This window comes from Muscardinus avellanarius (assembly GCF_963383645.1).
Source record: "Muscardinus avellanarius genome assembly, chromosome: 11".
NCBI lineage: Eukaryota > Metazoa > Chordata > Mammalia > Rodentia > Gliridae > Muscardinus > Muscardinus avellanarius.
In genome coordinates this window covers 95,950,457-95,964,529 of record NC_137797.1, presented here as the reverse complement: position 1 = coordinate 95,964,529, position 14,073 = coordinate 95,950,457, and the positions used below count along the sequence as shown (strand labels likewise).

Genomic DNA, 14,073 nt, shown 5'->3' with positions numbered 1-14,073 from the left:
ACCACCACACCCGGCTTGTTTTCTTGAGACATGGAACTTGGCACACACTAGCCCTGAGCACTGCAACTCACTGGGTACCTCCACTCACTGTGTGACCTTGAACGTGGTTCACTCTTAAGCTTCAAATTTCCATCTATAAAATAAACAGAATAATCCCTGCTTGGTCTAGCTGGTACAGGACCTGACACTGAAGGTTTTTAAATGTTGAATGAGTGGGATTGGATGAGATGTTCTTTGTAGGAGTAAAAATTTTGTTGACCGGGCAGTCCTGCATTAATTATAATAAGCAGTATTCTTTGAAAACTTTCCACATTTATTTACATACAGTTTAGTTACTGTAAGAAACCATTTTATTTACAGATTTCTTCAGTTAGAGAAAAATTCAAAATGCAAACAAACCTAAGTGACTAATCTGTGTCCCCTTTATACATTCCCTAACCCGTTTGTATTTACTAAAAGGGAGCTTACTGCCCTTTCTCCATCTTGCCCTTTCAGCAGGCTAGCCGAAGTTGCAGAGGTAGTAGCAGTCAACCATCAAATTCAGTGTGCTTTGATCCCTCCCCCCCCCCCATCCATTATGTGAGAGGAAACTGCTATTTAAGCCTCAAAGTCAGTACTCAAAAAAGGTGGGCTGGAGCCAGTGATGACACGCCTACAATCCCAGTACCTGGGACACAAAGACAGGAGGATCACAGGTTCGAGGCCAGCATGCAGTAATCTAGTATGACCTTATTTCAAACTTAAAAAAAATAAAAGTAAGCCAAGCATGGTGGTGCACGCTTGTAATCCCAGCATTTGGGGGGCTGAAACAGGACGATCACAGTTCAAAGACTGCCTTAGCTACTTTGTGAGGCCCTTTGCAACTCAGTGAGACCCTGTTTCAAAATAAAGAAAATATTGGTCTGGGAGTGTAGCTCAGAGGTAGAATGCCCCTGGGTGCTATTCCCAGTACCTCAAAAAAAAAAAAAAAAAAAAAAGTAAGACTGCAAGCCAGGCACAGGGGAACACACCTGTAATTTCAGTAGGCTGAGACTAAAGAATCACAGATTTGACACCAGCCTCAAAAATTGAGGGAGACTCTTCAGCAGTTTAGCAGGACTCTGTTTCAAAATACTCCCCGGCCCCTGAAATATGGGCTGGACTCGGTGTCCGGTTGGGTGATACGAGCACTGGCCTAGCATGCAATCCCAAAAATGAAGAGGGGGGAGTGGATTAGTTTGAATGAGATACAGGATTAAGTAGTGGTTAAAGGAAACAAGCCCTTTTGTGGGTGGACAGCATTAGTGCATTCCTGACAGAAGCAGGGTTCACGAAGAACTTTCAGTAACCATTTATTTACATACAGTTTAATCAGAAGATTATTTTAAAAGTTTAAGCAGTTGATACAAAAAATAAGAAGTGAACAGTTCATGATGCTGTTTATGATACAAGGTACCTTGAAAGGCAAATCTGGGAATTGAATTCCTTTACAAACTCTAGGGCTCTAGTTAGAATCTTCTTCCTGTTGGCGTTATTTCTGTTCTGTTCTTTTCATATAGTCTCTTCTGAGCTAGAAAAATAACTTTAGCAACTTTAGGAAAATCAGCAGTTTTTGAAGCTGGTGACGAGGCTGATGTCGAGACACCCGGTCAGCTTTGCACAAGGAACTGGCTTCTGCTCAGCTTCCCTCTCTCCCTGAGGTGAGCGAACAGATGCCTGCGCCTCTGCCAGGTGACCTTTATCCCATACTTCTCCTCAGGGGTGTCTCTGACCAGAACCGGCCCAGGCTCTGGGCTACTGGGCGCGTCCGTGCGAAGCAGGCAGCTGGGAAGGCTGCTTTCCCTTGGATCTGGGGAGACGGGGTTGTCCTTCATGGAAGGTGACCCTGGGGTCTGGATATCAGGGGGAATGAGCAGGTAGGGTAAGCTCTGGAGCGTATGTGCCGACAGCTCCCCACAGCTTTGGGGACTGAGCGCTGGAACCAAGGGCCCTCCGCAGATGTCCTTCCCTGATTGTTTTGGGCCCTCCGTGATTAAGGGGATGTCCAGTGTCTCTGAACCAGAAGGCAACTGGGGACTTTCAAAGGTGAGATGTGGAAACCTGCTGGTAGATTTTCGACTTGAACGTCTTCCCTGATTTCGGGGATGTTTCCGGCGGGCTGGGAACCAGCTTTCTGCTGTTGTATCAAACTGAGGTGTTACCTAAGGATGAAAAAATAAGGTGAGGGGAGTCAACTAAGTGAGGAAATGATATACAATAAGCAGAACCTTAACCGCGGCCCATTATAGTAATGGACAAAGAATAAAATCAGCTCTCTAATAAAACGATGATAACAGAAAAAGGAACTTTGGCAAATTACTGAATCTCTCTGGCTTTTCCTCATGTGCAAGACACAGGATAATGCTTTTTACTTTATCAAAACACACAGCTAGCCGGGCGTGGTGGCGCACGCTTGTAATCCCCGCGCTTGGGAGGCAGAGACAGGAGGATCGCGCAAGTTCGAAGCCAGCCGCACGGGCTGGCTTAGGAGACCCTGTTTCCATAGAAAAATGTAAAAATAGGTCTGGGAGTATAGCCCGAAGGTAGAAGGGCTTCCAGGAACCCCAGTACCACAAAAAAAAAAAAAAAAAACCACACAGCTAGCCGGGCGTGGTGGCTTGTAATCCCAGTTTGTAATCCCAGCATTCGGGAGGCTGAGACCTGAGGATCGATGGTGGTTCACGAACAGCCTCAGCTACTTAGTGAAGTCCTCCGCAACTTGGTGAGACCCTGTTTCAAAATAAAGAATCAAAAATAGGGCAGGGGGTATAACTCGGAGGTCGAATGCCCCTGGGTTCCATCCCCAGGCATTATTTAACTCTCTTTAAACTTTTTGAGGAGCCGGGCATGGTGGTGCACGCTTGTAATCCCAGTACTTGGGAGGCTGAGACAGGAGGATCGTAGGTTCAAGAACAAACTCAGCAAGTAGTGAGACTCGCATCAACCTACTGAGACTGTTTCCAAATAAAAATGAAAGAAGGTCTGAGGACAAAGACTGGAGGTAGAATGAATGCCCCTGGATTAAATTTCCAGTAACACACACACACACACACACACACACACACACACACACACTAATTTAAAAAATAAAAATAAAATAAAAAACTTCTTGAAGGCAGGATGGGGGAAGTTTAGCCCATGTGGTAGAACCCATGCTTATGAGCATGCTCAAGGCCCTGTGTTCAATCCCTAGCATCCCCCCCAAAATTTGTCAAGAGGGCCAGGCCTAGCAGTCTTGCTCACCACTGACATCCTAGGACCTGCCAGGGTGCCTGGCACAAAAAAGGCCTCCAGCAAATCACGACGGGCAGGCAGCAACGGGGCTGACACAGGACCTGGCACGGTGTGTATCCGATGAGTGTTCACTCTTATTATCATTAACAAGATTCTAACGTTTCTTCCACAATCATGAAACAAGTAATGTGGGTCCTAAAGCAAGTTAGTCTAGTAAGCACTCTTAAGCAGAACTATGCTCTTGTCGGAGCCTTCTGCTACACTACTTTGTTATGTGGTAGCTAGTTATCTTCCAAGAACATTTTTTTTTCTTTTCTTTTTGTGCAAGGGATGGAGCCCAAGGCCTTCTAAATATTAGGCAAGCACTTTACCAGTGAACTGCATTCCCAGCCTACCACAGGGCTTTTAAAATGCAAATATAAGCCGGGAGTGGTGGCACATGCGGGTTTGGGAGGTGGAGACAGGGATCTCAACGGTGGTTGGTGGTTCGAGACCCTGTTTCCAAATTAAAAAAAAAAAAAAGGCTTCCAGGAACCCCAGTACCACCAAAAAATAAAAAATAATAAAATAAAATAAAATGCAAATATGAGCCAGGCGTGGTGGACCCACTTGTAATCCCAGCATTTGGGAGGCTAGGACAGGAGGATTTGGGTTTGTGGCCAGCCTCAGCTACTTAGTGAGGCCTTCCACAACTTAGTGAGACCCTATTTTGAAATAAAGAATAAAAAATAGGGCTGAGGTGTAGCTCAAAGGTAGAATGCCCCTGGGTTTTATTTTCAATACTGAAAAAAAAAAAGCAAATATGATATGTATAATTTCTGTGGGCTTCCCTCCTCGCCAGGGTTCAATCCATGAAACAGTGACAGAGTACCTGGCTACATACTCTACCTTTTACATGAAGTTCAGGGAAAAATATTTTTTATTTGCTTGCATTGTTACTGGGTAGTGAAACTTTTTACACGGAACTTTTTTTGTGTGTGTGTCTTTTTTTGTCTGAGGATGGAACCCAGGGACATTCGACCTCTGAGCTACACCTCCTGCCCTATTTTTATTCTTTATTTTTGAAACAGGATCTCACTAAGTTGCAGAGGGCCTCACTAAGTAGCTGAGGCTGTTCATGAACCATGATCCTCCAGTCTCAGCCTCCTGAATGCTGGGATTACAAGCGTGCGCCACCATGCCCAGCTTTATACTGAACTTTTTCAATAGAATACTCTAATTCCATCCAACCCATACCTTGGTTTGAACTGAGAAAAGAAGATATAACAAGGACAACAGCTGACCACAGCCAGATTACATAGCTTCCTTGCCCTCGCCCCCATGAAGAGCCAATATTCTGAAAGCCTAAAAGGGTAGAAGTCAGAGTAAGAATTATCCCATGGGCAAGCCAGGCATGGTGGCACACATCTGTAAGCCCAGAACTTGAGAGGCTGAGCCAAGAGGATCACAGGTTCAAGGACAGACTCAACAACTTAGCAAGACCCTGTTTCAGGCCGGGCGTGGTGGCGCACGCTTGTAATCCCCGTGCTTGGGAGGCAGAGACAGGAGGATCGCGCAGGTTAGAAGCCAGCCACGCTGGCTTAAGAGACCTTTTCCAAATAAAAAAATATAAAGTAGGTCTGGGAGTGTAGCCCGAAGGTAGAAGGGCTTCCAGGAACCCCAGTACCACCCCCACCAAAAAAAAAAAAAGACCCTGTTTCAAAATAAAAAAATAAAATAGTACTGGGGGAATAGCTTGGAAGTAGAATGCCTCTGGGCTCAACCTTCAGCACCAAAAACAAAACAAAACAACAACAAAAACAAAGAACCCATCAGCCTACCCAAGAAGTGATGGTGCTGTGGTCAATAGGCTTGCTGGGCACCTGCAGGGTGTGGGTGATGGGCTGCTGGGGAGCTCCATAGTGGCGTTTGGGGCACTCCAGCGGTTGCTCGTGGAATAGCAGCTGGGCCTTCTGAGCACGCTGGCGACGTCTTTTTTTTGGCGGCATCAATAGGTGAATGAAGAGCAGTTAGTAACCACATGGTGCTGGTTGCTTTGGGGTTGAGGAACAGGATCCAATTCCAACCCATGCCTGCAGAGAAGAGACGAAAGCTGGGAGCAAGCCTTCCAGATGGTCCCCAGCTCCTCCCGACACCCGCCAGTCCATCTACCCTAACCTACCATCCCAACCCCAGGGATGAGGAGCTCGGAGGCCTATACTTACATACTAGCAAGCACACAGTACCCATAGTCAACAAGACTTACTCGGCACACACTTGTTGAGCCCCTGTTAAATACCATGCTGGGTGCTGGGAATTTAAAGATGAATAGCTTTTTACTCAACAATCACTTATTGAATTCCAAGCACTTGTGACACACAGGTTCCTGTCTCCAAGGAGCTGAGAGTTGGGCTGGGGGTGTAGCTCTGTGGTACAGCAGTAGCCTCGCAGGCATGAAGCTCTCTCTGGGTTTAATCTCCAGACACACACACACACACACACACACACACACACACACACACAGAGCTGAGAATCTAGCAGAAGGAAAGGCTATTTTAATTCTATGAGAATAAACTATGCTTCCGTTCCCTTCGGGGGAGGCTCTCTGGACAGAAAGATACCTTGACCTATGAATAGAAGGGCTGCAAAAAGGAAGAAGCCAGTCCGAGGAACAACACACACAAAGCCCATCCTATGAATTCAGGAAATTACAAATTCAGGAGTAGCTGAACAGAGTATAAGAAATGATTGGCAAGAATTAAGCGCCAGGCGTGGTGGCTCACACTTGTAATCCCACTACTTGGAAAGCTGAGATAGAAGGATTGCAGATTCAAAGTCAGCCTCAGAAACTTAGCAAGACCCTATTTCAAAATAAAAAATAAGAGCCGGGCATGGTGGTGCACGCTTGTAATCCCCACGCTTAGGAGGCTGAGACAGGAGGATTGCACAGGTTCAAAGCCAGTCTCAGCTACTTAGTGAGGCTCTCAGCAACTTAGTGAGACTCTGTTTCCAAATAAACTATAAAATAGGTCTGGGAGTGTAGCCCGGAGGTAGAAGGCCTCTGGGTTCCACCTTCAGTACCACCAAAAGTAAATAAATGGCCAGGTATGATGGCATACGGTTGTAATCCCAGTACTTGGGAAGCTGAGACAGGATTGCAGGTCTGTGGCCAGCCTGAGCAATTCAGCGAAGCCCTCTGCAACTTGGTGAGACCCTGTTTCAAAATAAAGAATGAAAAATAGGGCTAGGGGTGTAGCTCAGAGGTAGAACACTCCTGGAGTCAAAACCCAGTAACTCCATACACATACATACAGAAGCTAGACATGGTGTCAGTGTAAGAAAAAACAGGTGAGGCCATGTGATTTGGACTTGAGCCTGAGTAGACACTGAAGACTGCTCAGCAGGAGAATAGGAACCCCGTTGGTGCTTTTTATATTCTTTTAATTTTTTATACCAATTTCAAACATAAACAAAAGTTGAGTGAATAAAATAATGGGTCCTATGTATTCATTACCCAGCTCCAACAACCATCAGCCCATGGCTAATCCTGATTACTCATGCTCTCTACCCTACATTATTTATTTATTTATTTGTTTATTTATTTATTTTTGGTACTGGGGATGGAACCCAGAGGCATTCTACCTCTGAGCTATGCCCCTGTCCTATTTTTTTAGTCTTTTTTTTTTTGCAGGTCTGGTGATGGAACCCAGGGGCATTCGACCTCCGAGTTACACCCCCTGCCATATTTATTTATATTTTTTATTTTTATTTATTTATATTTTTTTGGTGGTACTAGGGTTCCTGGAAGCCCTTCTACCTCGGGGCTACACTCCCAGACCTATTTTTACATTTTTATTTTGGAAACAGGGTCTCCTAAGCCAGCGCGCACGGCTGGCTTTGAACCTGCACAATCCTCCTGTCTCTGCCTCCCAAGCGCAGGGATTACAAGCGTGCGCCACCACACCCGGCTTCCATATTTTTAATTCTTTATTTTGAAACCAGATCTGAGTTGCAGAGGGCCTCACTAAGTAGCTGAGGCTGTTTGAGAACCGCGATCCTCCAGTCTCAGCCTCCCGAGTGCTGGGATTTACAAGCGTGCGCCATCATGCCCAGTTTCTACTCTACATTATTTAAAAAGTGTGTGTGTGGCCGGGCGTGGTGGCGCACACTTTTAATCCCCGCACTTGGGAGGCGGAGACAGGAGGATCGCGCTCCTCGCTGGCTTAAGAGACCCTGTTTCCAAATAAAAATATAAAAATAGGTCTGGGAGTGTAGCCCAGAGGTAGAAGGGCTTCCAGGAACCCCAGTACCACACACACACCAAAAAAGTGTGTGTGTGTGTATGTTTATTCTTGGTCATTATATCATTTCCATTAACATAATTAAATAAATCAAACATACACATATAGATTCCTTAATATCAAATATCCAGTCAGTGCTCAGCTTTTCAATTTTTCAATTACTTCATAATGTCCTAATTGTTTTATTTATCTATGTCTTTTATTTTATTTACTTTTTTTGTGTGGTAATGGGGATGGAAGCCAGGACATTCTACCTCTGAGCTACTCCCCCAGCTCTATTTTTTATCCTTTGTTTTGAAACAGGGTCTGAGTTGCAAAGGGCCTCACTAAGTACCTGAGGCTGGCCACGAACCACGATCCTCCTGTCTCAGCCTCCTGAATGTATCTGTCTTTTGGATTGTCCTACAATAGTAAGAAAGGACAAGTACCTGGAAGTAGGAGACCTATTACAAGGTAACTGTATCATCTAAGTGGGAGCAGTGAGGCCTATGTCAGTGTAGGTGGGAAACAGGCCAGAGGCAGGGTCCATAGATAATATAACAGTGTGAAAGATGTCCACTGGATCTAGTAATCAGATCAACTTTCTTTTTTGGTACTGAAGCTTGAACCTAGACACATTCTACCTCCAAGATACATCCCCCAGCCTAATTTTTATTTCTTATTTGGAAACAGGATCTCACTAGGTTGCTGAGAGCCTCGCTAAGCTGCCAAAGCTGACTTCGAAACTGTGATCCTCTGGTCTCAGCCTCCCAAATACTGGAATTACAAGTGTGTGCCAACATGCCAGCTTGTAACCGGATCAACAGTAATAAAAAGTGTCTGGGAGGCTACGCGTGGTGAGGCACACTTGTAATCTCAGCATTTGGGAGGCAGAGACAGGAATATCATGGTTTGTGGACAACCTCAGCTACTTAGGCCCTCTGCAACTCAGTGTGACCTTGTTTCAAAAATAAAAAGACTAAAGACAGCCTCAGCTACTTAGTGAGGCTCTTTGCAACTCAGTGTGAGACTTTGTTTCAAAATAAAGAATAATGCCGAAGGTGGTGGCAAACGCTTGTAATCCCAGCATTTGGGAGGCTGAGACCTGGAGGATCGTGGTTCGAGACAGGAGGATCAGGGTTCACAGACAGCCTCAGCTACTTAGTGAGGCCCTTTGCAACTTACTGAGAACCTGTTTCAAAATAAAGAATAAGAAATAGGGCTGGGGAAGCTGGGCATGGTGGCACACGCTTGTAATCCCAGCATTCAGAAAGCTGAGACCTGGAGGATCGCGGTTCACAGACAGCCTCAGCTACTTAGTGAGGCCCTCTGCAACTCAGTGAGACCTGGTTTCAAAATAAAGAATAAAAAACAGGGCAGGAGGTATAGCTCGGAGGTTGAATGCCCCTGGGTTCCATCCCCAGACTCGCAAAAAAAAAAAAAAAGAAAAGAAATAGGGCTGGGGGGTTGTAGCTTGACGGTAGGATGCTCCTGGGTTCCATCCCCAATACCTAAAAAAAGAAATAGAGTAGGGGTGTAGCTGAGAAGTAGAGTGCTCATGGGTTCAGTCCCCAGCAATACAAAAGATAGATAGGTAGATAGATAGGTAGATAGATAGATAGATAGATAGATAGATGGATGGGGGTATAGCTCAGAGGTAGAATGCCTCTGGGTTCAATCTTCAGTACCACACATACACAAACAAAAAAAAAACTAACATGTTAGGGTAAACCCAGATAATAAACACTGAATAATAATAATAATAATAATAATAATAATAATAATAATAATAAATAAACAAATGCATTCATTTGACAAATATTTACTGATTGTCTACTGTGTACCAGGTACTGTTACAGGTGCTGGGAATATACATACCAGAGAATAAAATAAAATCCTTGCTCTTGTGGCACTTACACTGTATTAGGAGTTGACCACAGGTATGGAAAAAATCAAAGAAAGAGGGGTTTCACTGGCTATGTGTTTTTTCTTTTTTTTTTTTCTTTTTCTTTCTTTCTTTTTTTTTTTTTTTTTTTTTTTTTTTGCAGTACTGGAGATTGAACCCAGTTGCATTCTACTTTTTTTTTTTTTTTTTTTTGCAGGTCTGGGGATGGAACCCAGGGGGGTATTCGACCTCTAAGCGACACCCCCCTCCCATTTTTTCTTCTTTATTTTGAAACAAGGTCTCACTGAGTTGCAAAGGGCCAAAGGGCCTCACTAAGTAGCTGAGGGTGTGCATGAACTGAGATCCTCCTGTCTCAGCCTCCCAAATGCTGGGATTACAAGCGTGCACCACCACGCTCAGCTACACTTCTTTTTTTTTTTTTCTTTTGGTGGTACTGGGGGTGGAACCCAGGGGCTTTCTACCTCCAGGCTATACTCCCAGACCTATTTTTTTATATTTTTATTTGTAAACAGGGTCTCACTAAGTTGCTGAGAGCCTCACTAAGCAGCTGAGGCTGGCTCTGAACCTGTGCGATCCTCCTGTCTCAACCTCCCAAGCGCAGGGATTACAAGCGTGCACCACCACCCCTGGCTTACACCTCCTTTTTTAAAACAGGATCTCACTAGGTTTCAGAGTCTCACTACATTGCTAAGACTGTCCTTGAACCTGCAATCCTGTGCTAGCCTCCCATATACTAGGATTACAGAAATACAGGACATGACTAGCAAAAATCTCATCATAAATATACAAAGTATTCGCGAACAGCCCTGTACCCCAACTAACTACCTGAGAGGCTGAGGCAGAGGATTTCTTGAAGCTCAAAGTTCAAGACCGGCTTGGGCAACAAAGCCATATATTGGATAGTCAGTCTCAAAAAAAAAAAAAAAAAAAAAGAAGAGCCAGGCAGGCATGGTGGCACACACCTGTAATGCCAGGGAGGCTGAGACAGGAGGATCTCCATTTCAAGGGCAGCCTCAGCAATTCAGTGGGACTCTCAGCAACTTATTGAGACCCCACTATGAAAACAAAAATGAAGAAGCGCTGGGGTGTATCTTGGAGGTAGAAGGCCCCTGAGTGCAATCCCCAGTACTATAGTAAATTTTTTTTTTAGGTAGAAGGCCCCTGGATACAATCCTCAGTCATATATATATATATATATATATATACACACACACACACACACATATATATACACATATATGTATACATACACACACACACATACACATACACACACACATATATATTTTTGTACTAGGAATGGAAATAAGGAACCTTCTACTTCTGGACTATACTCCCAGACCTACTTTATTTTATTTGGAAAGAGAGTCTCATTAAATTGCTAAGAGCCTCACTAAGTTGCTGAGAGTATCACTAAGTTGCTGAGGCTGGCTTCAAACCAGCATGCACCATTAGGCTTGGCAATAAATAAATATTTGTGGGGGGGGGGCTCTGGGGATGGAACCCAGGGGCATTCTACCTCCGAGCTATACCCCCTGCTCTATTTTTTATTCTTTATTTTGAAACAGGGTCTCACTAGGTTATGGAGGGCCTAAGTAACTGAGGCTTTCTGCGAACCACCATCCTCTGGTCTCAGCCTCCCAAATGCTGGGATTACAAGCGTCACCATGCCCGGCTGGCAATAAATAAATTTTTAAAAAAGTTTCACGGACCTTTAACTTGTCACTTTATAGCTAGAACCCTGTTTATTTTGATTCTTGCAAAATGGCTGCGCTCCCCTCTCCTGCAGGCAATAAACTCAGGGGAAGGAAAGAACCTTGACTGTCTTCCTATCTTGAGGACCAGGGAGTACCCACACACAGTGGCTGCTCCACAAAAGTTAAGTGCATTTGTTTAGTGAATAAATAAAGGAAGCCAGGCTAAAGGTGCACGCTTGTAATCCCAGCAGGAGGATCACAGGTTGTCACAGGTTCGAGGACAGCCTCAGCTACTTAGTGAGGCCCTTGGTGACTCAGTGAGACCCTGTTTCAAAACAAATAATAAACCGGGCGTGGTGGCGCACACTTGTAATCCCAGCATTTGGGAGGCTGAGACCGGAGGACGCGGTTCAAGAACAGCCTCAGCTACTTAGTGAGGCCCTCTGAAACTCACTGTGATCCGGTATTTTTTCTTTTTTCCTTTTTCTTTGCGGTAATGGGGATGGAACCCAGGGGCATTCTACCTCTGAGCGACACCCCCAACCCTATTTTTTTAATCATTATTTTGAAACAGGGTCTCACGGGATTGCAAAGGACCTAAGTAGCCGAGGCTGGCTTGGAACCTCCGCAACCCTCCCGTCTCAGCCTCCCGAATGCTGGGACTACAAGCGTGCGCCACCACGCCAGGCGAGACTCGGTTTAAAAATAAAGAATAAAAAACAGGGCTGGGGTAGAATGCTCCTGGATTCCATCCCCAGTACTGTGAAGGAAAAAAAAAAAAAAAAAAAAGAATAAAATATCGGGCTGGGGGTGTAGCTCGGAGGTAGAATGCCCCTGGGCTCCATCCCCAGTACTGCAAGGTAGATAGGTAAGTAGGAAAGGAAGGAAGGAAGGAAGGAAGGAAGGAAATAAATAAGACTTCCGGCTACTTCTCGGCTTGGGAAGGGGGTGTGCCCCAGACCCGGGACGGCGGCAGAACACGACAGACCAGCCGAGGCGGGTGGCGCGCGCCTGTCATCAGGGCTCGGGAGGCGGGGCCCGAGGAGCGCGGGTTCGAGGACAGCCTCTGCCGGGAGTGAGCCTCTCATCCGCCTCGCTGAGGCTCGGTTTCCCCATAATCCGGGCCCGCATCCCCCAGACACGCGGGGCGGAGGCCCGCCCGCCGCCCGCCCCTCGCTCCCCGCCGCCCGCCGCCCGCGAGCCGCGCTTACCCCGCTCTCGCCGCCCCGGCGCCGGCGTTCCGGGCGGAACGCGGAGACACGCCGCCGCCGATTGGCGACGCTCCGTCACGTGACCGCAACGCTCCGCCGGCGCCAATTTCAAACAGCGGAACAAACTGAAAGCGCCGCCGCGCCGCGGACCCACCCCCGGCGCCGGCCCCCGCCTCGCTCCCGCACCCCGGGCCGCCGCCCGGCCGGCCAGGACCAGCGCGGCCCGCACCGCCAGGTGAGCGGCGCCGCCGGGGAGAGGCCGGACCGCAGCCCCCGGCCTGGCCCCGCTCCCGCCCCGCCCCTGGGCTTCCCGGAGCCCGGCCGGCGGGACCGGGACCGGGGCCGTGGGAGGAGGGCCTGCGCCGGGAGGGAGACGGGGCCTGCTCGGCCGTCCGCCCGCCGCCCCGGGCCCTCCGCAGGCCCTCCTCCCGCGGCCCGGGAATGTAGCCTGGTTTCTCGGTTCTGGGTGGGAACTGGGTCAAAGAATCACTCCGGAAGCCTCCCGCCGCCAGAAAGGGTTGACAGCCGCAGGACGAGGCTGGCTAAGGAGCCGAAGAGAACGTTAAAACGTGGATACTCCGGGGGGAAAGGAACAGTATCTACCTGATTGATTTGGAGCCGGGGAGAAGGCCTGGAGGGATAGGAAATAGAATTAAATCTGAGATTTGAAGGGAGAGGAAACATATAAAAGAAAGGGAGGTGACAGGGTGGGTAGGGCCTGAACACTCGAGGCTGTTGGCAAATGTCAAAGAAGTTCAGTCTTTTTGTTTTGTTTTTTAGGAGGAGCACCAGCAGGTGCCCTAAAAAGGAGACAGCCGGTTCTTCTGTCTCTCAAAAGGCTTCAAAATAGAATGGTAGGATTTTACTTAATAGTACAAGAGTCTGTGTATCTATAAAAAGCAGTAACACGCCTTCTTTAAAAGAGACACAACTATTTTCTGAGCATTTCAAAGCCACCTTAGCATATTAATGCTAGCACGTTCTCTAAGTCAGGTGCTAGGAATTATAATCTTGGTTCTGGAAGAGAATTTAATTAGTAAAGTCAACATAGTGCTGTAAACTGCATAAGCACAAGTACTGAAGTGTCACTATATATTGTTTTGTAAATTGTGAAAGAAAATATACTTTTTGTATTGGGGATGGAACTCGGGCATGCTCCCTCTGAGCTACACCTCCATCCCTTTTTATTTTTTAATTTGAAACGGGGTCTTGCTAGGTTGCTGAGGCTGACTTCAAATTTTTAATCCTATCTCAGCTTCCGTAGTAGTGGGATGTGTGTGTGTGTGTGTGTGTGTGTGTGTGTGTGTGTGTGTGTATGTATATGGATCAGAATTTTGTTAGGACTCCTGATTACCATAGGCCCTCCTATCCTATTCCTGACTCTCCAGTTACTTCAAGTGATCTATCTGAATTATAGTGGGAAATAATAGAATTGACCACTTTTTTTTAGATTTCTCACTCATTCTTGTGACCAATCATTATTAAGCTTACAGAAGGAAACCTTTGACTATCTCAAGTCCAGTCCCACTTTCCCCTTTGAAATTTCTTGTTTGCTATCATTTTAGCTTTAGTTTTCTTTTTTTTTTTCTTCTTTTTTCTTTTTTTGCAGTACTGGTGATTGAACTCAGGGGCATTCTACCTCCGATACACGTGGAGCCCTAGTCTATTCTTATTTAAAACAGGTCTCGCTAAATTGCTGAGGCTGGCCTCAAACCTGCGCTCTTCCTGTCTCAGCCTCCCAAGTACTA

At 46.4% G+C, this 14,073-nt stretch overlaps 1 protein-coding gene across 1 annotated transcript; it reads right to left on the bottom strand.

The window, feature by feature from the left end:
- Positions 1 to 1,628: 1,628 nt before the first annotated feature.
- Positions 1,629 to 5,240, bottom strand: RHNO1 (RAD9-HUS1-RAD1 interacting nuclear orphan 1; the record flags this gene model as incomplete). Its single annotated transcript, XM_080706216.1, has 2 exons — positions 1,629 to 2,180; positions 5,073 to 5,240. The coding sequence occupies 2 exons, from the start codon at positions 5,238 to 5,240 to the stop codon at positions 1,629 to 1,631; spliced, it is 720 nt and encodes a 239-aa protein (XP_080562342.1).
- Between the last annotated feature and the right edge of the window lie 8,833 nt (positions 5,241 to 14,073).